Genomic DNA, 24,037 nt, shown 5'->3' with positions numbered 1-24,037 from the left:
CCTGAGACCAGCCACGGGAGAGGAGAATCAGTGTCCCGAGAACCATTTTGGGTAGCACTTAAAACATTGCTGTGGGCAGTGACAGTCACACTTGAAGACATTCCTGAGAACTGAGCCTCGGATGGAGAGAAGACAGAGGGGTCCCATCAGCTGGTGTCCCCAGCCCCTGCACAGCTTGGACCCCACAGAACTGGCAGAGCATTCTGGGGCTAAGCCAGTGACCTCCAGGAACTAAAACACAAAGCAGACCAAAGCACGGGCATTTCCACAAGTTCACTGAAGACTAGAGAACAGAAACATTACCAATGAGTGATCTGGGTGTCTGTCAACGAGCAGTAACTACAGACAATGATCATGTGAGCACTGGATGAGGAGCAGCAGTTAACTACAGACAATGATCATGTGAGCACTGGATGAGGAGCAAGCAACAGGAAACAGGAACTGAACTGAGCAGAAGAGTGTTCCATGGAGGACTCGGCTGGTTTCACTTCTGATTGCTGTGGTTCAGGAAGGACATTTTCTACCATTTGAAGAAAGAAGAAATTCTTCACCAATCTCAAGGCAGTACTTTACTTTTTTAAAATTTATTGTGTATACAGTGTTCTGCCTGCATGTGTCCCTGCACTCCAGAAGAGGGCACCAGATCTCATTACAGATGGTTGTGAGCCATCATGTGGTTGCTGGGAATTGAACTCAGGACCTCTGGAAGAGCAGTCAGGGGTCTTAACCGCTGAGCCATCTCTCCAGCTGCAAGGGCAGCACTTTTATCACCTCTAACTACATGAAGACACCTAGAAGCTTCTCACCTGGCCTCGTTTCCTTACACAGCGTCTCACTGAAGCTGCTGCTCTTGTTCCACACGGCAAACGAGTGTACTCTGGCCTGTACACAATACAGAGTCCGTGGCTGCAGGTCCCCAATGGTAAACTCTGGGCTTCCCTTCACCACTTTTGTCTATAAAATAGTAAAATCAGTGATAAGCTTCAGTCACTTTATGAAATCGGACAGAGAATATGTATTTTCTGGATTCCTTTTCTATTCATGATGGTCTCTTCCCAACACCTAGTGGCTATGTATGTATCTAAGCAATATCAATGTTCAGTGACCCGTCATAATCAAATCAGTTAGAAATCTGTTTTCAAAACAGCACACAATGCCTCCTCCCTCAGGCCATTCTATCGCACTGTAGCCTAATGGTGGGGCAGTCAAGGGCAAGGGTTCCAGCCTCGCTCTGCCGCGGCCCACAGTAATCACCACACAAGCCGCGCTGCCCGGTGGGAGCATCTCATTGGTCCCCTATTTCCTGATCTCTGAAGTGAGAATGTCTCTACCGTCTGTATGGGTCAGTGCTACAATGGCGCTGGGTAACAAAGCCATTTCAACGCTCAGCAGCTCAAAGCGTTTTCTTCTCATTCGCCCACAAACTCGCTAGGGCAGTTCCCTCCAAGGCCTGGTCCCCCGGTCTCCTCAGCGAGGAAGTGAGCAACACTCACCGCTATTCGCCACACAAATGACTGCAAACACTGCCTCCCAGAGTTGTTATGAAGAAAGACAGGGCAGGCCATGTAAAAACCTTAGCATCAGCCAGGCTACCAGTTGCTGCTGTGATTATGGGGACACCGTGGGACAGCACAGCCACTGTGATGTACTGAGTCTGTACCAGGTATTTCGCATGCCACCCCATTTCAAATCTGACCAACACCCGGGAAACCCCAGCTGCTCGGGATACCACTGCTTTAGAGAGCAAGGAACCCATATAAAGGTCAGCCAGAGTCTGTCAGCACGGGATCAGAATCAGCTGTCTGACCTCAGGCCTGGCCAACGCTGAGCACAATTCCCAATGAGTTCAGTAACGCTGCAGTTGGTATGGGCAGACAGCAGAAGCGGGAGCAGACGGCGCTTTGGGATTTGTTCAAACTGCCACCAAGCGTGAAGAGACAATAGTTACCATCTCAACCGCACCGGATTTTAGGCTTGATTCCTTGACTGAAATTCCACGGGGGTTCATGCATGGGATGGATGAGTTCTGTCAGATGACTGGTTCAGAGCAACACCTTCTCATTAGTTCTCCATAAGGAGATGTGTTAGCTGGTTCTCCCCCCATGGGCTACGCTGAACTCTGGAATCCACAGACGTCATCATACCGAGGCTCTGTCAACACGCAGCTGCCCTCTGAGGACAGGTGACAATCTGGAGATCCTTGGCTGACACACTTCTGAGGGCGCACTACAGACACCCGAGAGAGCCCAGCGATGTAAGGACAGCTTTACCACAAGGAATTACCTGGCCCAAATGTCATTCTTGCAAAGGAACCTTAGTTTGGAAAGTACTTGGGAATCATGATAGAATGGATCTAATTGCATTAGCAATAGACTCAAGATATATTTAAAAAGCAAACTGGAGGGTCGGTCGGCAAGATGGCGGCCTAGTGGGTAAAGGTGCTTGCTGAGAAGCCCGACCACCTGAGGTCAATCCCCACAACCTGTCCTAGGCCTCCATGTGTGCCCTGTGATGCACACACAATGAATAGATCATTGTTAACACGCACGCGCGCGCGCGCACAACGAAGCAGGGCCCTGTGCCTGTCATGCAGAGCACGGAAAGGCTGACAGTCATCCTGCTGCACACAGCCACGGTCACAGACGGTACAAGGCCTCCCTCAAACCTTAAAGCCATGACTTCTCCCTCTTGCTTCCTGCTCAGTTTCTTTCCCAATCACAGCTGTGAGGCTAAGTCACAAAGTTCCCGGGTAGGCTTTTTACCTTAGTATTTGAAGTGTTTTTCCAGAAACTGACTTCATAAGTCAGGCCATGACACGCGGTGCTGGGGCTGTCCTGACAGCTGACGTAGACAAGCAGTGAATCCCGGGACGGGGTGACGGCAATGACCGGAGCGGGAATGGAGGCTGGGGAGGCACAGGGAGCGGAAAGGTGGAGTCAGGCACCTTAAAACAATTCTACCAACTTGAGCTAACTGAGGAATTACAGCGCCATGTGCACCACTGACCTAAGGCATGCATGAACCAAACCCAGCACCTCAGCTCTCAGGAGCTCCGGCAGGACAACTGTTTGAACCCAGCCTGGGCTACACAGTGAGTTCCAGGCCAGCCTGGTCTAGTGTCAGATGCTGTCTCAAAGAAAACTTGACTTACTGTATTTTTGAGAATTAATAAATTTCTCTTCAGACCAAAAAGATGTGTTATCTCCATCTGACGCTTGTACCCGGAGAAAGAAAGTTCCTGTGTGGACAGCATCCCGAGGAAAGACACAGCGTGTGGTTCGGACTTCTGCACAGGTCGGAATGGCTTCCCATTTATCCGAGTGGTCTCCAGAAATACTTTTCAAATAGCTACTGTGGAAGAACAAAAGCAAAGGTTAAAGTCAATCGTTAAATCAGTAAACATGTATGGATTGACGATTTATAATACGTCAGACACTGTGGTAAGAGCTGTGGTCCCAGCGACAGTTTCCCCACTTAAGAAACTCGAGGGACAATGGAAGAGGCCCTGACTTCCAACAAAGGAGAGCTGGGGATGCTCCAGAGTGTGCGTGTACTTACTTCTCAGCAGTGTCGCGAGCTGTTCCTCACTGTGTGTGTGTGTGTGTGTGTGTGTGTCCGTGTGTGTGTGTTGCGGGATGGGGGACGTTTGTGTGTTTATAGGTAGGCCTTAAGTTGATGTCAGTGTATTTTGGTCACTCTCCACTTTACCGAGACAGGATACCTCACCCAATGTGCAGCTCGCCGACTTGACTAGTCTCGCTAGCCAGCTTGCCCTAGAACGCCCCGTGTGACTCCCAGGTGTTGGGATTATAGGTGCTGCCACACCTGTAGGACTTTACCTGGGTTCTAGGGATCTCAACTCTGACTCATGTTTACATCGTGAGCACTTTCTCTGCTAAGTCATCTCTTCAATACATGTTTATAAACACATTATTATTAAAAAAAACTGATATAAACATTCAGAAATAAAAACTTACTAAAAATATTCAAACCTCATTTTGTCTTATGTGCTGGCTAGTTTTGTGTGAACTTGATACAAACTATAGTCATCTGAGAGAAGGGAGTCTTGATTGAGAAAATGACTTGAGAACATCCAGGCTGTCAGCAGACAAGCCTGTAGGGCATTTTCTTAATTACTGATCTATGGGGGAGGGTCCAGCCCATTGTGGGTATGGACACCCCTAGCTGGTGGTCCTGGGTTCAAGAAAGTCCTGAGGAGCAAGTGAGTAAGCAGCACCCCTCCATGCTTTGTATCAGCTCCTGCCTCCAGGTTCCTGCCCTGACTTCCCGCAGTGATGGACTGATACAGAAGTACAAGTCAAATAAACCCTTTCTTCCTCAAATTGCCTTTGGTCACAGTGATTCATCACGATTGTAACAGTAACTGCTGGAGGCTGTGGGAGTATACAGCAGGTGACAACTAGTACTTAACAAGCTGACCTAGCCGATGACTGATTCTCTGATGGGTGACCCCAATACCATGGGGTCACTGACTCTGACTCGTTTGTTTCTGTCTGTAATTCTCTCCTGTGCTGCCACAACTCTTCCTCCCACAGCCCAGTGGTAGTGCACTTTACACTTCTGAGGCACACTTACAGCTGTGGATGGTCAGGAAGATGATTTCTGCTGAAGTTGTATAATTCTGATGAACAGAAATAACACTAGGATATTTTTCATTACTAAGACTGACATTGGAAAATTCTCAGCTAAAAAGACAGCCTTTTACACATTTAGCTGATTTTAGACTTTAGGACAAATTCACAACAGACTAGCTGACCCTGCAAATAAAAACACACAAGGACAAGTTCCCAGGTGTCTGTTAAACCAAGGTCAGGCATGAAGAAACTGGTAGACATTACCCCTGCAGCAATTAACTTTCTGCACATACTCCTAACCTCAAGGTTCAGCCGACTAACTGTTTATTGTTTACGTCCTGAATTTCAATGTCACTCTCTGTCTGGGAACCCTGACCACTCAGAGCTACATGCTTACTTTACTCACTATGCCCAGTCAGAATGACCTCCCTAGCTTGAGAAAAACTGTGTGACTTATCATGTGTTATGAAAATGGGTCGGACCCTGTATATGTAACTTACATTTGTCCAGAGTTTGGTTGTTGAAGGTGTGTGTGTGTGTGTGTGTGTGTGTGTGTGTGTGTACATGCACGTGCACAGATACAGCTGTGTAGAAGATGAGTGGCTATGTAGAGGAGAGAGCTTGTATAGCTAGATAGAAAAGAGATGTAGAGGAGACAGATGTGCATGTAGGTCAGAAATGTGTGTACAGAGGAGAGTGAGAGTGATGTAGAAGAGAAGTGCAAATTGTGAGTGAAGAAATGTGGCAGGGTAGAGAGATGTGTGTGAGAGACAGCTGTGTGAAGAGATGAAACTGTATATAAAGTTGTGTGGAAAATGTAGCTGTGGGAGACAGATTTTCAGAGAGATTTTTTTCAAGATGAAGTAAAAGAGAAAGTTACCATCAGAAAGTGTGCGCTTCCTTATTTCCCCCAGATAGGAAAGTCTAGCTAGCCCCTGCTGCACTCTTGGAACTTTTGTATGTCCTGGAGGCGGTCTTGGAGCAGGGTCTCCCAAAGGCCACCAGCACATAACTGAGAAATCCTACCTATATTTTAACTTTTCTTGAAGCTACTTTTAACTATCATATGCTAAAATACATTACTTAACAGTGCATAATGTGCATACATATCATCCCAGGTCCACAATCAAAGACTTCAAGCTGGTAGCTTCAAAGTGGTCATCATGGGAATATTTCTGTCACAAAATTCAGCCAACACTACAAATAGGGCTTTTCCCTTCTGGAAAGGAAGTTGCGGCATCGACATACCCCTGCAAAAGTGCCATAACATAGATCCGTGCCATCCATTACAGAGCACATCCTACCAAGGCTAGAGATGAAAACCTACTGGCCAATAGACTACAACTCAAAGCGTCTCACTGTAAGGCCAGAACCACAACCCTCCTAGTTGGCTTCCTCAGGCCTGGTGCCACTTGAGCACAAGGCCCCACACAGAATATGGCCATATACAGCTTTCCCAAGCAGACTCCATGCCACCTCCCCTCCAGCACAAAATTCCCAATGGTTCCCAAAGACCTGTAAGATAGGCACCCAGGGCCAAGCCTGATCCCACACAACTCCTTTTGTTTTCTAGTCACTTCTTGTCCAAATGTCCTGCTCTCCTAGGACACCCTCCTACCGTGGCAGGCAATATTCTAGGATACCCCCCAGGCTCCTGCCCTCCTCTCCTGCACCCTTCCTACCATCCTCTCCACGAGTGTGGGCAGGACCTGGAGAGACGGCAGCTGCTTCGCTTTCCTGTCAGATTACACTATCGGGCAGGAGGAGGGCTTTTGAAGATTTAGCTAAGGACCCAATCCGCCATGCTGAGTGAAATAAATGAAACATCTTGGTGGACATGACCTCTGAGATGAACCTTAACACAGGTGTAAAGGTCAAAGTCCGCTCCTAATGGTCTCTGAGATGCTGCCTCAAGTAATACAGCTTCAAGACATGGCTTCTGTCCACAACAGGATCATGCTGGAGAAAGGCAAGTGTTGGATGAAACCACCCTTCTCAGTGACATTCATTTTTCTTTTCTTTGTGTGTGAGCAAGTGAGTGTGTGCACGTGTGCACATGTGGACGGGTATGGTGTATGCATCTGTGTATGAGCTGGGATGTGCACAGCGGCCAGGGCTGGCTGTCAGGTGCTCTGCTCTGTCACGCTCCACCATATACCTTGAGACAGGGAACCTCCACTGAAATCCCCGCTTCCCACCATCACACCCACCTCTCAGTCAGTTCGTGTGCACTAAGTTGCACGAGAAGTCGTATGAATGAAATCAAAGCAGACTGGGTAAAGGAACAATCAGGAAAGGAACTCACGGGAGCCACTGCGCTCGGAAGCTCACGTTTGGAGACGCATAGTCCCAGCTCAGAACATAGCTCTCACCATCAGCGTCCAGTTCTAGGTTTTCTGGCACAGGCATTTTATCTGCCACTAGAAGCCAAAGAATCCATTAAACATACATTTTAAATTAGTGAGACTGAACCATAGTTGTCATGTTTGATTTTAAGAATCAAAACACACTAAATCTGTAATTAAAGCCATGAGCACGGCCAGCTCACACCCTGGCCATAACTGTTGGCAAGGTTGGCAGTGACTTAAGCGTTTCAGGCTGTTTTCATTTCTGACATTTCATCTGTAGTGGCATGCTTTGGGTACCAACCATTCTGCTGGCAACTACATGAGGTATTACAGGCAAGTAAAAAGCATTTATGATACTATAAAAATTTTACCTTTTAAGTGAAATTAACTTTCATTAGTATTGAGACACAAGTTATAAAGTAAATGACTTGATTCTGTAAGTGCTGTTATTCTTCCTTCCTTTGTGCATGCGTGCATGAGTGTGTGTGTGTGCCAGATAAGTGTTCAATCACACATCTCTAGCCAATGCTTTGTTTTAATAATTATTAACCCATCATAAACCTCATCACATAACATGGTCCAGGAGACAATGGCCCAGTCAAAGGCTGTCATCTTCAGTTACTGATCTACAGCCGAGCTCTTCCTTACCTGTGGTGTTTATACATTGCACTGCACTGTAGTTGCTGTGTTTCCTAAGGAACATATGCATTGCTTCCACTTTTAAACAGTAAGTAGTCTCTGGTAACAGTTTTAAAATCCTTTCTGTGTAATTTGTGGTTTCAATAATTTGCTATAAAGAAGATAAAAAAATATACAGTCAAATTTTAGAATTCCATCACCTCTTCTCTCTCACATCAAACCAAGGTAAAATAGAAACTTACTGTCGCACCTGAAGACTTCTGCCAGATCACTATCCTGTACCTGAAGCTAAAATTCTCTCTTGCCCACATGTTCGCACCTTGTCCGGGACGAGTGATGTATACTAGTACAGCTTTATCTTCAGCTTCTAAACGTACTCCTGGGGGGCCAATGTGAGCTGTTGACATCAGAGGAGAATTATATAACTTCAGTAGTATCATTCCAAAATGTTCACAACAACATCTGCCCCTGTCGGGTAGTGGTGGCCCACACCTTTAATCCCAGCACTGGGAGGGTGGGGGTGGGGGGTGGGGGGTGAGACCGGCGGATCTCTGTGAGTTTGAGGCCAGCTGGTCCACAAAGTAAGTTCTAGAACAGGCTCCAAAGCTCCAGAGAAACTCTGTCTTGAAAAACCAAAAAGTCTGTCCCATGTGGTAAGACAGAGGAAAGCCCTCACAAGTCTCACACTTTGGGAGGATATGGCAAGAGCAACCCCCAAACACAGACATGCACGTACACACTGCAGAATAACATGTACAGAGCAGGGAACGGAACAAACAGGAAAGCTGTTCTGCATCCTCCAAGCAGAAGTCTAAATAAAGCATGGAGTTGTGCACACACCCAGCAGAGAAGCAGCCCAGGCCCTGGGGATCCCCTGTGAAGTCTCTAAGACGGGACAGTGCAGGGTGCAGAGTGTGAGGAAGGGGCTCAGAAACAGCCGGAGACCTGGCTGGGGCCCACGCAGAAGGAAGCGGCAGCAATTTTAGAAGACGCTGGGGGACTGAGCTTGGCGAAGAGCCAAACTCCATCCAGGTTTGAGAATGATCAGCCTCGCCAAGGGATGAGGAAGCAGCAGGGTCAGCAAGAAATCAGTGAAGAAGGCAAGGGCCTTGGCAAAAAGGTCAAAGATGTCTCGGACATCCTCACCTGATGGGTCAGACGGAATGTGTTGAGATATAAAATGTAGGAAAGGGTCAGAATGAACCCAGGGTCTGAGCTTGAGCAAATTACCAGCGGATGTCATTCCCTGAGACACGAGGGCTACAGGAAAGGCTGTGAGGGAGACTGAGAGCGCCATTGATTATTCTACTGTGAGACGGCTTTAACACCTAGGGAGACACTGGATGGACATGGTGACACCAGTCTAATGCTCAGGGGAGCAATGGGGCAGGGGAGGGAATTCTGGGAGCCAAGGCAGGGTTAATGACTAGGTCTTCTGCGGCCCAACCTTGAAATCTCCTGGAGAAAAGAACAAAAGAAAAACAAAGAGGAACAAACTGAGTGAGCAGGAGACTGAGGAGCGAGCGGTGCCCCAGAGAGCCAGGAGAGGAGGAGCTTCGAGGAAAAGGAGCCATGTCCACGCTGTGCTCAGACGCACCGAGCCTGAGGACCGGGAAGGCATCTGTTAGAAGAGGTGGCTGTGACGTGGGCAGAAGTGATAACACGTGAGCAGGAAGAGAGCGAACGGACAGTGATAAGAAGGGACAGGGAGGAAATGACAGACGGGGACTCAGGCCATTCCTTTTAAGAGCAGGACAGGGCAGTGCTTCCTGAATTCGGTCTCTAGATCTCTCTGCACTGCTCTAGAAATCACGGGGCTGTCAAAGGCCTCTTCACACTGTTACGTGCTTTCACATCCAGCTACTGACCATTAAAATAGATAAAATTACAAAAGGTTTGTGAATTCGCGAAGATGATAAAGCTATCAGACACACTGCTCAAAAGTAATTTCCAAAAACAACAAGAACTTAAAGGTGTCATATTGCTCTACATTAAAAAAATCTCATTAACATGTGACTAAGCGACAGAGACCCCATGTCTGCAGTCAGTACGTTCACACGGCGTGTCTGGTGTCCTTTCCAAATTCCTGTGTTTACAGAGATATCACAATGAATGAGGCAAGTCTCTGAGTTACCAGGGAGAGCCTTGACTTTATGGGACTCCTAAAAGGCTCCTGGCGACGACACTTGGAGAGCCACTAACAGAGGCCAGAAGAATGGGCCTCAGAGGAAGGGAGCGTCGCTACGCAGACGGATGGGTTCACAGAGAACTCTGGTGACATTTCCTAGAGAACAACAATGCAGCCAACAACATTTCTTACCTTTCAGAAACGGAGTAAACGGGTCCCCCTCATTCCATGGGGAAGTGCTCTTTCCTTTTTCTGCTCTTACTCGAAATGATATTTTGATATAAACATTTGTGTCCAGCAAAGAGAATTTGCATTCAGTCCCCGTAATATGTTGACACCCAGGCAATTTTAACCAGTTCTCCATCTCTTCTCTTTTAATTGAGAAAAAAACAAAAAAAACAAAACAAAACAAAAAAAAAAAAACGACTGAATGAGCTAATGTATATACAGAAGTTTCAAATACATTTTCTATTCACCAACATAGTTAGCTTAAGAATTTATTTCCTATGTAAAGTGTCACATGTGCTGAGTGTGTGAGCCTAAGTGAAGGGCCAGAAACAAAATACAAACAAACAAAAACAACAATGGTTGCAGCTAAAAGGCCATGGGCAATGTGCAATTCACCACACAAACTGTGCCCAAGACAATTCATAAATTTGTCATTTGGAACAACAGAGGCTGTTGCCATCAGGGACATTGCTAAAGCAAATGCCTTCAAAGGTTATGTGCTTTACTAGGTCTCTCCAAGCTGCATTACTACATGAGCTGCGCTATTCACAGCAAGGTGGTCAGCAATCCACTTGTGAAGCCTGGAATGACCGAGTACCCCAATCACGATTTAGACTTGTTGATACTGCCCTGTGACCTCCACTAAAGCCCACATACAGAGACAGCTTCATAATGACAGAAAAATACAATGGAAATCATACTTAGAAAAAGCATATCCCTTGAGATAATTATGTCTGTTGACATTTACCTGATACCCTCTGATTCCTTTCTGATACAGATGAGCCAAGCTACTACTTGAACGTGTCAGATATCTAGTTAATTTTTGTTGTTCTTTGAGACAGGGTTTTTCTGTGGCCTTGGCCGTCCTGGAACTCATTCTGGCCTCAAACCTGGAGATCTGTTGGCCTCTACATCCCAAATGCCACCATCACCTCACCATTTAGTCAATTTTTAACAGAGTTTTCACTTCAATTTTATGAGTGGTTGCATTAGCATCTCAAGGAAACAGAAACAAATGATCCATGAGACAAAAGCAGGTATGGCCTGGTTCAAGACAACTGTGTGACTTCTGGGAAATGAGCCTGCATCTCTGACTTTAACTTCCTTACTAAAGATTGGGAATTGATCTGATGATGATGGCCTTCTGACCCTCTATGAATAGACTGCCTATCCTAGGACAGATCTCAGTACTGTGTGATCCCTTCTGACCCTCTATTAAAGCAGGATGCACCTGATAATTATTAAAGGGAGATCTGGAACTAGAGATAAAATTTGGAAAAGGAGAAAGTTACATTTCCTTAGCACATCCACCTGGCCTGGGTAATAGTCTGTGTGAATCTTTACCTTCTCTGACAGATGGTCTTGTTCTTAGAAAGTCTGGGAAGTTTCTCAGATAAGATACTTTTGTCCAGAGATGGCTCTGTCCAGATGTTGCTAATGATGACAGTAATTACGGAGAGGCTTGAAACTAGGGGTCTTGACTGTGTCTGTTGTTAGCACAGATGGAAGAAGGTTGTCCAAATATTCCAAAAGTAATGGGGAAATTGTGCCCAATGAATGATCACATTGTTCTTAGACAAAGAATTAAATGGAAAAGCTACAAAAGCACACAAGAAATTCATTGCAGGAAAACGGCTTAATATTCAAGAGCCAGTATCACCAAGACTCCGAGCCTTGGCTTGACCTCTGGAAGGCCCCTGGCCTCTTCCAGGTATTAGCTTTGTCAGTCAGCTGAATTCCTACTTCATGTTTCTGTGGCCCCCAGCATCCTCTATGAATAGACTAACATACTCTAGGACAGACCTCAGCATTAGGTGGTATGTTTCCTTTGCTCTCTTCCAAACCAATCACTCTGTTTCCTGGGGTCTTTTAAAGATTTCTTTTAAAATGATGTGTATATGTGTCTGTGCATGGCCATGTGTGTGCTACTGTGGGAACCCATGGGTTCCAAAGATCGGGAAACAGCTGAAGCTAGGGTTGTGAGCTGCCGGACCTGTGCCGAGCCCCTACGCTGGGTCCCCTGGGTCCAGTGCTTTAACTGCTGAGCCCTCTTTAGACCTCTGGGTGTGTCACTGTAAACAAAGGGATTCCAGTGGAAATGTCCAATCCGAAAAATTTAGGTGACTGGTTTAATAGTCTTAAAATGGGGCATGGTTGGGAATGGTGATCCATGTTTAGAATCCTAGCACTGGGGAGGCTGAGACGGGTAGTGGTGGGGGGGGAACGGACCTGAAACTTTGAGGCCAGCCTGGGCTAAACAGTAAGTTTGAAATCATTCTAGGCTATATAGTAAGACTCCACAAACAATATTTCAACAAACAAACAAATATAGTAAGAAAAAACAATAAAATTAAATAATAAAAATGTGGTGGCAGTGTTGCTCAGTGGCCAGTGCTGGCCCAGCACATATAATGCCTTGACTCAGTATGACTGACAAAGCGACTCACTGCATACAATGGCTGAATATAAAATTAGCCCTACTTCCCTTTCAACCAACCATTATTTGTTATCTTTGTCTCCCTTTATGTTCCTGGAGATGTAGTTTAGCTGTCAATACATGGCTACTGTGTTCAAGGGAGCTTCTTACACTGGGAACTAGTTTTATGTTTTTTTAAAATTTTTTTTATCGGGGCTGGAGAGATGGCTCAGAGGTTAAGAGTATTGGCTGCTCTTCCAGGGGTCCTGAGTTCAATTCCCACCAACCACATGGTAGTTCACAACCATCTGTAATTCAATCTGCTGCCCTCTTCTGGCATGTAGGCAGAGCCCTGTATACATAATAAATAAATCTTTAAAAAATTCTTTATCATACACAATAATTACAGCAGAATGGAATTTGAAACATGGCTATTTAACAGATACAAGACTCATTCATAAGCTTGGTCTCAAGAAGTAACTTCACGTCCTTTATCGTTCCTGCCCACTGAGGCATTTGAACATTCAGGAGAGTACATGATAGAAAAGGCTTTCAATATTCATGAAATAAAGAGTGAATATTGTAGTGGGTAGCCATTCTAGCCATGCCTAAAGCACTGGCCCTAGAGAGGTAGCAGGTAACTGTTACACCTGCCTATGACCTTTAAGTACATGCCCTGGGGCATGGCTGCTTGGGGACCCTTAAGACCTGGGATGCTCATACTAGACACTACCTTGTGGTTTTGGATGCTGGGGCGGACCAGGGCAGATCTCGCCAGAGAAGAGCGCTGGACTGTGCCTCACCCTTCCAGGATCCTGCGACAAATTTCTTTATTCTGTCTTGTGAGTTTTTCTTTCCCAAATAAATTCCATTGCCACATCTTCTGCATAATCCAGAAGGTTGGGGTCTCCCATTTGGGTTATTTCTAAAATTAGTATTGCTTCTAGGAACACCCTGTGTACAATTTCTTCTCATATGACCTGGTGTACCACAGTTCAAACATTTGGTACCTCGAGGCCTCCTTCCACCTCTGGAAATGGCCTCTCCTAGCCAAGCCTCACTACCATAGTGAAGAGACTCAACACCATTTGTATATTGAATCCATTCCTCCAAAGGTCAGAATCATGGGTTTCTCCCATTAGAATATGACACATTACACAGATCACAGTCTTTCTGTTTGGTTTCCCTCGAGACCACGACTCTGTCTGTATTCCAGAGTGGCTTAGAAGACACTACATTGCACAGGACCCTGTACATGGCTATAATCTTACCTCAGCCTCCTCCGTGCTGGGATTATAGGCGTGGGCCACTCTGCCCAGCAAATGTCCTTTTAGATAGCAGTGGCACTGAGGCTTAGACGAGTGTGCTCTCGATCTGGAGATCTGAACAGCTTACTCTTGCACTGATGATCAGTGCTGCCTGTGCACACGGTGAGGAACACACACCAACACACACTGCGTCTGCTAAGTCTGCTCACACTTCAGCTCCTCACTTCTCACTCTCATGGGCACTTTAGCTTTCATTTTATTTAAGTAAATATTTTTATTTCATTTAAAACATTTTAAATTTATATATGTGGGTATGTTCATGTGACTATAGGTACCTACATATAACTCTTGTGCTGGAGTTACAGACGGTTGCGAGCCGTTTAACCTGGGTGATGGGAACTGAACTGGGGTCTTCTAGAAAAGCAGTGAGTGCTCTGAACTGATGAGTCATCTCCCAGCCCACTGGGTTCCTCGTGTAAAATCACTCACTCAGGACTCAACAATCTTTAGAGTTCAATTCCTCCTCATCCTCATCCGCGTTCCTGGGCAAGTCCCCGATCAAACTGTGGCCCAGCTCATTTAAATCTGTTTCCTTTCACTCTTTCCTGTCTTGATTTGGATGATAATCTACTCCCTGTCACACCTGTCACCTCCATGGACAAAAGGGACCGCAGACACACACAGCAGCGGAGGACAGACTCAAGGCAGATTTGCTCAGTCTACATAACACTGCACCGATGCTGTTCGTCACACACATTTCTGCAGGGGGACTGCCTACAGAAACACAGGGCAAGGGCAATGCACATGTGATGCTCCTGCCAGAGCAGAGGGCACAAGATGATCGTGAACTGAGTCTGGGGTAAGCATGGTACTTGTGTGAGACTCTGGCTGTCTGCTCTTTGTTATGGGGTAACTTTGAAACATCCCCACTATACCTAAACCAGCTGTTGGATGAAAGAATTCCACCCTAAAACAAAGAAAAAATGTATCAATACTCAACACTGAATGCACAGGAAACTCACTAGAGATAAGCATGCCTGTGTCCACAGATGGTTAGGAAGCTGTAAGGTCACTCTCTGTTTCAGTGACACGTGGAAACAACAGTGCACAGTGGCCGAGGAAGCACTGGGGTCCTGACTGGAAAGTCCTGACACCTTCCTCCACTCCATCCTACACAGGGATGAAGGCGTGCAGACGGGGTCCCAACACCCAGCAGGAGATGGAGGGCTGCACCTCCTGAGCTGGGCCCTCCTGTGAGCCTGCCCTCTGAGGCTCTGCCGATCCTCTTGGCAAACGGGAAGCAGAAAGTCAGTGCTGAGATAGAGGCACCAGCAAAAGCATTCAGTCTATGGAAATGTAGGGTCCAAAACACCGAGGAGTATGAACTGTGTCTAAAATGAAAATCCTAGGGCTGGAGAGATGGCTCAGTGGTTAGCAGCACTTACTCCTCCTGCAGAGGTCCTGGGTTAGGTTCCCAGTACCCACACGGTTTACAACCTTCCCTAACTACAGTTCCAGGGAATCTGATGCCCTTTTCTGGTCTCCACAGGTACCAGGTACGCACATGGTACATATACATACGTACAGGCAAAACAATCACACACATAAATTAAATAAGCCTAAAATTTCTTAAAAAAATGAAACCTCTGTGTATGATGGGAATTGAGGGCCTGTCCCAAGACCCAGCACGGCCTTCTGGGTTCTCTGCACATGTCAAGACAGTTCAGACACTATTACACATTTAATGAGTATGTGACATCCACGAAGAGATGATATGGGAATGACTGTCTCCTCCTCTCATCCTCCAACCTCAAGAGATGTTTTATTTTGTATACGCATGCGTGTGTGCGCGTGTGCGCAAACACACCAAGGCAAATGAGCGGAGGTCGGAGGACAACTTGCAGGAATTGCCTCTTTCTTTCCAGTGGGTCCTGGAAGAAGGACCCACTCCGTCTCTCGGACTGGGGCAAGTGCTTTGACCTGCTGAGTCCTCTCAGCAGTCCCTCAGCTCAGCTCAGTCTCCCCCGAGAGGAAGTTAGAAATGTAAAATTTCCTACAATGGAAACAAACAACTGCTTCCCACATTAAAAAGAAGCTAGTTATGATGATGAAATTACAAAAATCATCCCTAGCATTCCAGCAGGCCAATTAGTCACCTACGTTCGATATTCTGCTGAGAACGTCACATTGTCCACTGCCTCTCTGCTGTTCCACTGTAGGATACAGTTGTCGTCTATGATGTAGATGTCTATATCCTCAGGAGATTCTAGATCTTCTCCACCTGCATAGCCAATAAGCAACAAACTGATTATTTATATGATGTACAGATATTTTATACATTGTCATTATTCACATTAGTAACAGGACTGAACGCATTCATTTTAAAATCTTTTAGCTATGATGCCTAAGAACCCCAAACAACAACCACATGCATAATAACCCTAAGGGTGAAATAGTGGTACACACACAATCAGTAACCAACTGCTCACCAACTGAACTTGGATCTGCTCAACAAGACAGAAACCATGCCTGGTACCGGAAACCTTGCTAACTGCCCAGGGTCATGAGTCTTGGAAGAGAACCTAGAAACATCAATTTACTAGAACCAGCATAATCCCTAACTATATTTAAATGTTTGTCCTTATACCTACAGGTAAGTGTAGTTCTTACCTATCATCAAGGAAACTGTTCTTTGCAACAGATGGAGACCATAACAAAGACAGAACTGATCCAAATGCAGAGTTGTGGAGCCCAGCCCAAGTGATCCATCTACAGTAGAACTCTTGAACCTAAGGCACAAGGCTCACTGGGAAGATGGAGCAGAAAGACAGTAAAAGCCAGAAGAACAGGGAGTTAATTGTGTCTCCTGGAAATGTCAGAGGCTACATCCATGAAGTCTCACCAACATGACTGCCTAACATGTCCTAAACAAGCACACCACCAACAGACACGTTAATGTGGGAGGGGAAAAGCTCAAGGGGCCTCAGTCCTAGAAAAACAAAACAAAACAAAACAAAAAACTCCAGGCAACTAAGGAACGGGGAGAGTAGAAGAAATAGTCTTTGCCAGGGAAGAGCACACCAATCATTTCATATTGACTACCCAATATCAAATGGTCAGCCTGAAAACATATACCAAGTACATATGCTTGAGAAGGTTAATTATGTCTTTAGGCATACACGCATGCATACACACACACACACACACACACACACACACACACACACACACACACACACACACACACACACACTCTTAAAGAAAAAGAGACCATGAATTTGATAGAGCAGGTTGGTGGTAGTGGTGGTACATGGTAGAGTATGGAAGGAAGAAAGGGAAGGAGGAAATGATGTAATTGTATTTTAATCTCAGGAACTAAAAGTACTTTAAAATTTTAAATTTGAGCCGGGCGGTGGTGGCACACGCCTTTAATCCCAGCACTTGGGAGGCAGAGGCAGGCGGATCTCTGTGAGTTCGAGGCCAGCCTGGGCTACCAAGTGAGTCCCAGGAAAGGCACAAAGCTACACAGAGAAACCCTGTCTCGAAAAATCAAAAAAAAAAAAAAAAAAAAAAAAAAAAAAGAGGGCTGAGCAAGACTGAGAAAAAAAAAAAAAATTTAAATTTGATTTCTGTATTCTATTTTATGTGAGAATGTTTTGCCCACATAGGTATATGTCTTCCATGGAGGTCAGAAGAGGGCATCAGATCTCCTACAGATGGTTGGGAACCACCAAGGGAGAGCTAGGAATTGAATCCAGGTCCTTTGCAGGTGCAGTTAAGCACTCACTCACTGAGCCATCTCTCCAGCCCAGGACAGAATTTATTCACACACAGCAAAGTATATAGTAGTCTCTGATGTGTGGGAGCTATATAGCCCAAGACCCCCAGTGGATGCTTCAAAGTGCAGTTCGCACCCAGCTCTATCCAGACTTTTTCCTGCATATGTAAACACACAGTTATGATAAAGTTAGATAATAAAAATAAATGCAATATAGTGATTACAATGGGGTGGAGGACACAGACCATTATTAGGTAAATAAGAGGGTTCCTTTGTGGTGGTATTGTGTTCCCCAAAATATTGTGTACTCTAATAAATTTATCTGGAGTCAGAGAACAGACAGCCACTAGATACAAAGGCTAGAAAATGGTGGCACTCACACCTTTAATCCTAGCATTCCAGAGATAGAAATCCCTCTGGATCTCTGTGAGTTCAAGGCCACATTGGAAATAGCCAAGCATGGTGACACACGCCTTTAATCCCAGAAAGCCAGCCTTTAATCCCAGGGAGTGGTGGTAGAAAGCATAAAGATATATAAGGTGTGAGGACCAGAAACTAGAGGCATTTTGGCTGGTTAAGCATTCAGGCTTTTGAGCAGTAATTCAGCTGAGACCCATTCTGGATGAGGACTCAGAGGCCTCCAGTCTGAGGAGACAAGACCAGCTGAGGATCCGGCGAGGTGAGATAGCTGTGGCTTGTTCTGTCTCTCTGATCTACCAGCATGGACCCCAATAACTCGCCTCAGGTTTGATTTTATTAATAAGAACTTTTAAGATTCCTGCTACATTCCTTAGATACAGTCTTTGTACTACTTCACTAGTTATTTGGATATCCCAAACAAAGGAAGACCTCCACCCAAGGAAGGATGGAGAGATTTTTGCACACAATTTAAACATGAGGTGTGTGGACCTTTATAATTACTATATCTTTCTATATTGAACCTTTATTAATACATAATGCCTTATCTCTTATAGTCCTACTTGTGTGAATTAGAAACTTGCAAAGAAACTATTTGATAACAGACCACTCTAAGAAGGACCATGTTGGAGCCCATCTAGGCTTCCTAGTGGCTGTACCCAGCAGGAATGCATAAGAGGATGATTTGATCACCAGGCCTGAGTGCCAGGTGTTTGGAAGGGGCTACACTTGGCTGTAACTAGCAAGGGGGAGATCCTTTGCCCCTCCCCTTGGCATTGTTATAAATAGAGCTATTTATATTGGAATAAAGTTCTGGTCTGATGGATTAGGATCCAAGCCCTCCCGAGGCTATCCTATATTTTCTGTTTCTCTCTCCTCTATACTTCTATCTAATATTTCCTGCTGCTCCTGCTCGAGAGTACCCTTGGAAAAAGTGGGGGTGGTATGCCCCCCCCCCACAGGACCAGATTTAGACAGCATCTTCCTCCAAAAGGAGTTAACGCACAGGCCTGTCTGCCGCCTCATGCACTTGAAGGTTGAGATAAGGGCTGTTCCAGAACCTTCAGAAACAAGCGTCATTCCTGACCTAACACTTGCAGGACAAGTAGGTACAAGAGTAGACCTCTGAGGTAGACAATCTTCTAAGAACGAAGTAAGGTATCATTTCATTCTGGTGGCTAGAGCCCCTCACTCCCTAACTTGTCTATGTAATGCCCCCCTTTCCCACCCTCCTATTTACTGAATGTTCTAGAACTTGTTTGCACTGTGGATACAGAAAACAAACAAAAACCAAAACCATGTAGTCCTTGAATATGTATACCTGGCTTTTGGCTACTCATGTGTTTCAGAATTAAGTATTTCATTCTCCTTCAAAGCAGAGTCACTCTTTTGGGCCAACGATTTAAAGTCCTTTAGTCTGAGACTGATGCATCTTCAACTTTGGCACACTCCAGAGAGTTCTAAAACCGTTTAAATAGCAGTGCAAGAAGTGCTGTCTAGGTGGAGACACTGACGCATGCTGCCTACTCCAGTCATATTTCTAGAAGCCTTAAAAAGACACTTTTAAAAATCCTTTTTTAAAAAATGTCCTCATATGGTGGAAGAAGGCAATTAAAAGTTCCAGCTAGTGGGCTCATGATAAAGAAAAAATGTAGCAACCACAGCAACCGCTGGAAGAGGTAACAGTTTTCTTGCAGCTGCAAGCTAACGAAGGACAGCACCTCCGGATGGGAGGTACATCAATCCTGAGTCTGTTCCTATGTAGTCTGTAGACCCCCAACCCCTTGCTTCACCCCCGCCCCCAAAACCCTGCACCATTGCTACTCGGGGTCTCTCCTGCTTTGCTGCTGTGTCAGATGGACAGAGAGGCCTGGGTTAACTCACAATAGTAAAAAGACTCTGCTTTTGCATCGGATTTGGTCTCTTAGTGGTCTTTGGGGGACTCTGGGTACAACAATATCACGACATACTTCTACTCCAGAAGTTTATAGATTACAGTTAGATTACGTGAGGAGATCTCTGAGAAGACATTTTCCGATTCTTCTTTCTTTTTAGCTGTTAGGGGGTATCCATCAAGTCTCCCTACACTGTTATCACTTTCTTAGTGTTGGGGAATTGAACCCATGGTTTTGTGTATGCTAGGAACGACATTTCCAGTACCCCGCCAGAGCCTTTGAACTTCATCCCTAAATGAATCTATCCCGTTACCCGTATCCCCTTCACTTGATCCCCATCACATTTGTTGGAATTTACAAGGTTCTGTGCAGAAAGGGCAGTAACTGGGCCTACAAGATCAACAAAAGATCCAATAGCATTTGTAGTAGTTACAGTATTCTGTTCAGGTATGAGTACTTTACCTGCATGTACACCATGTCCATGTCTGGCCAGAAAAGGGCGGCGGGTCTACCTAGAACTGGAGTTACACATGTTTGTATGCCACTACCTGGGTGCTGGGAACTGAACCTGGGTTCTCTAAAAGAGTAGCCAATGTTCTAAACTGCTGAGTCATCTCTCTAGACCCCTGTTCATAGTATTTTAATTAAAAAGATTGTGAGCCAGAGAGGAAGTGGAGATCTGATGAGGTACAGCCAGGGACAGCTTCAGGGAGGCAATCTTCCTATGGATAGCTAAAGGAGCTCCTGATGATGGAGCATTTTGTTGCTTGGGTGACCAACAACTCATAAGTGAATGGATGTTGAAGGAATTTAGCAGAGTCACTGATTCTGGGGTAGCTATTAGAACAGCTGTTTTTCAGAAGTACTTTGATGCTGAAGAATCCTTGTGGAAAACAGTGACTGTTTTGCTGAAGGGGCATTGTAGCCATCTTATGCCTTTGGTCACAAGAGGCCGCAGGCACACCTGAGGTTCTTGTATTATTGTGTACTGCAAATGATACATAATAAAGGACTACGGTCATGAGGGCATGTGATGCTCTCCTTTAGTAAGACATTTAAATTAGATTAGGGACCTTGGTATGAGCAAACACTTTGTGTAACAATCAATAAATAGGCCTTTGTATGGCTGTTCTGGGTTCAGTCCATCAGAGGTTGGACTTAAATTTCATCTTAGACGGGAGCGGAAGAGATGACTCAGAGGTTAAGAGTACTAACTGTTCTTCTAGAGGTCCTAAGTTCAATTCTCAGTACCCACATGGTGGCTGACAACCATCTGTAATGAGATCTGGTGCCCTCTTCTGTATACATAAATAAATAAATAAATCTTTAAAAAAATTCATCTTGGAGTGCCTTCTTCAACTAACTAGCACTATACGGTGCACCCCAACAAATGGAGATTTGGAAATGAGTTAATTGGATTTAGTTTTCAGATTTTACAGTGTCAGTCACAACAGTTTATTCCCACCTCAGCATGCAACATAGCATTTCTTAATTTGTGTATGTGCCTGTCTATCTGTGGGCACATTCACGCTAGATGGAGCATGTGGAAGTCAGAAGACAACTGGCTGGAGTTGATTTTCTCTTTCTACCATGTGGGTTGGGGATTGAACTCAGGTCCTCAGGCTTGGGGGCAGGTGCTTTTTCCTGCTTAGCCATCTTGCTGGTCCAGCATGTGAAATTTATATAGGAGCATTCATTTATAATTTCAGTTGCTTCCAACCTTTGATGTTTATCTTGATGGACAGTAGGGTGCACTATTTTCTGAAGTCTGATGTAAATATAAAGACATACACCCATGCATTTATACACTAAAATTTCATTAGCAGGTTGGACAATTTTCTTGGTCTAAAGTCCTAACTGGCCCTTACTAGGATACAAAGCATGATTTAATTTAATTTTATTATTTGAGTTTTGGACTAAGGACCAACATTACAATTTCAAGTTTAGTGTAACAATTCATTTACTTTTCAATATTGTTACCCTTTAGGGGAAAAGAGTATTAACAGAAATAGAACTGAGAAGGAGGCCTTTAACATGTAAATGGATAGTCAACTATTTTATTTGAAATGTTTTTCTTTAAGAAAACAGCTCTGGTTGGGTGTGGTGGTGCACGCTTTTAATCCCAGAACACCAGAGGCAGAGGCAGGTTGATCTCTGGGAGCTCCAGTTCTGCCAGGGCTATAGTGTGAGACCTGCCTCAAAACAACAAAACAAGCTTGGGGTGGCAGCACATGCCAGTAATCCCAGCACTCAAGTAGCAGGGGCAAGAGGGTCAAGTCCAAAGCCAGCCTGGGCTACATAGTGAGATCCTGTCTTAAAATCCCAAACAACCACGGAGTCCAGGAAGATGTCTCAGTTGGTAAAAGTGCGGGCGGAACAAGCCTGCGGACCTGAGTTGGGGCCTCTAGCTGGACGGGTCCGTGCACACCGTGCTGAGCAGATGGAAGCAGGAGGGTCCTTGGTGCTTGACGAGCAGCCAATACATTAGTATCTAGCTCCATTTTCAGTCAGAGACCCTATCCAAATAAGGTGGACAGCCCCAGAGAAAGACACCTGACATTGACCCCTGACCTCCCATTTCATGAGCGCGCACACACACACACACACACACACACACACACACACACACACACACACCTACGCCTGGTGTAGTTAAGCCACAAGGCTCTCAGGACAGACTCTCAAGTGAGGTTTTCTGTTCAGTCAGAAACTGGTGCATGGTGTCAGGCAAGGCTCTTAATCTCTCAGTGCCTCAGTTTCCTGCTCTGTGGAATGGCAGCGCTGAAGGTTTAGTTTATTCCTTTCAAACACTTTGTAACAAGGGTAGTGAAGAGTCCAATAAATGCTCCTATAAATTATGCTTTAGTAACTGGTTCAGTTTAAGGTCGATTCTTTTGAGAAACATTAAAACTACTGAGCACAGAGTGGCCCGGTACTACTTATCCTCTGGCCTCAAACCCCTGCCTCAGCCTCTCCAGTGCTGGGATTGCAGGTGCATGTCACCACAACTGGCTACAATTAATTTACTAATGTACATCCTCCCCAAATGTCCATTTCACGTGACAAATAGGGAGGAATTCCCTTTTACACTTAAGTAAACACAAACATAAAGCTTTCCAAGAACAAAGGCTTCAAAACCATCACCACGGGCTGTATCAGGGCACTTGCCCGAGTTTCCAGTACTGGGTGCTATCCGCAGGTGAGACTTGGGGTATCCGTACCTCCCAGGTGTACCGATTTCTAAGGGGAATCGGAACTTACTAGCGACCCCACAGACCTCCAGGAGACCTGGGGGCATGCTGGACTGTGTTCTTCGGGTTCCTTACACCGCTATGAGAAGATCGCTCTGTCTATCACTTAGAGTAGTCGCCGTTCTCCTGAGTAACAACCGAGCCGGGTGCTTTCCTGGCTCGCTTGTTATTGTTTTGTTAGCCTCTCCGACGTGGGCGCGTTAAGGCGACTCTCCTCTCTCTCCTCGGCGAGGCCGGGACAAACTAACTGCGCCAGGCTGGGGAAGCGCCTTTCTGCGGCTGTCTGGTCTCCCACCCGCCATCCGCCCGGAGGGTCGGGCCCAGGACAGCGTGCGCAGGCTGCAGCAGGGGCGCAGGCGCCGGCGCCGGCCGGGAGGGTGACGGGGTCAGCGGGCGGGGACTGCGGCCACCCGCGCCCAGCTAGCGGCCAGTGCCCGGACGCCCAGGGCTCTCCCTCCCCGCCGCCCGGCCCTCGGCCAGGCCCCTCGGCTCACCTGCGGCTGCGAGCAGCGCCCTAGGCTCCCCAGCCACCAGCACCAGGGCCGCCGCGCCCAGGAGAGCGAGCATCGTCTCGGGAGGCCAGACCGGCGTCGTCTCACATGCCCCGTCTCCTCCAGCGGCGCTGTGGAGCCCGACAAGACACGCACGGCAGCGCGGCCATATCCGCGACGCCCCGCCCCTTCCGCAAATGCCCCGCCCCCCCACCCCGGATGGCTCCCCGGGAACGCCCCGCCCCTCCTCCTTGAATGACTCCCCCGCGATCGCCCCGCCCCTCCTCCCTGAATGACTCCCCCGCGATCGCCCCGCCCCTCCTTCTTGAATGGCTCCTCCGCGAACGCCCCGCCCCTTCTTCTTGAATGGCTTCCCCGCGATGGCTCCGCCCCCCGCCCTGTATGGCTCCGCCCCCTGCAGACGCCCCGCCCCTCGCCTTGAATGGCTTCTTCCCCCGCCCTGCAAGCGCCCTGACTTCTCCGTGAGCAAGCGGCTTGGAAAGCACCGGGCGGTCTAGACTTCAGCCCGTGTGCCGACCTCTGACCAGACATGTCCCTGTCTCGCCCCACTCCCATTTCCCTA

General features: G+C 46.4%; 1 protein-coding gene across 3 annotated transcripts in view; it reads right to left on the bottom strand.

Annotated features, from left to right (window-relative positions):
* Ifnar1 (interferon alpha and beta receptor subunit 1) overlaps positions 1–23,660 on the bottom strand; it is a 28,904-nt gene extending 5,244 nt beyond the window's left edge. The window contains exons 1-9 of one of the 3 annotated variants that reach the window (XM_042259539.2): positions 23,458–23,660; positions 15,783–15,903; positions 9,903–10,081; positions 7,825–7,979; positions 7,592–7,733; positions 6,901–7,015; positions 3,152–3,351; positions 2,763–2,905; positions 807–954 (exon numbers count right to left, since the gene is read on the bottom strand). In XM_042259539.2, the coding sequence (XP_042115473.1) occupies positions 807–954; positions 2,763–2,905; positions 3,152–3,351; positions 6,901–7,015; positions 7,592–7,733; positions 7,825–7,979; positions 9,903–10,081; positions 15,783–15,903; positions 23,458–23,530 (1,276 nt within the window). In that variant the 5' untranslated portion in view covers positions 23,531–23,660. Of the gene's footprint in view, positions 1–806; positions 955–2,762; positions 2,906–3,151; positions 3,352–6,900; positions 7,016–7,591; positions 7,734–7,824; positions 7,980–9,902; positions 10,082–15,782; positions 15,904–22,973; positions 23,310–23,457 lie in introns of those variants that run through there. The other 2 variants (XM_042259540.2, XM_016002103.3) reach the window with 2 other exon arrangements.
* Between the last annotated feature and the right edge of the window lie 377 nt (positions 23,661–24,037).

The sequence above is a fragment of the Peromyscus maniculatus genome, chromosome 12 (assembly GCF_049852395.1).
Source record: "Peromyscus maniculatus bairdii isolate BWxNUB_F1_BW_parent chromosome 12, HU_Pman_BW_mat_3.1, whole genome shotgun sequence".
NCBI classification, from domain to species: domain Eukaryota; kingdom Metazoa; phylum Chordata; class Mammalia; order Rodentia; family Cricetidae; genus Peromyscus; species Peromyscus maniculatus.
The sequence above is the reverse complement of the archived record's forward strand: the minus strand, read 5'-3'. Positions and strand labels throughout refer to the sequence as shown.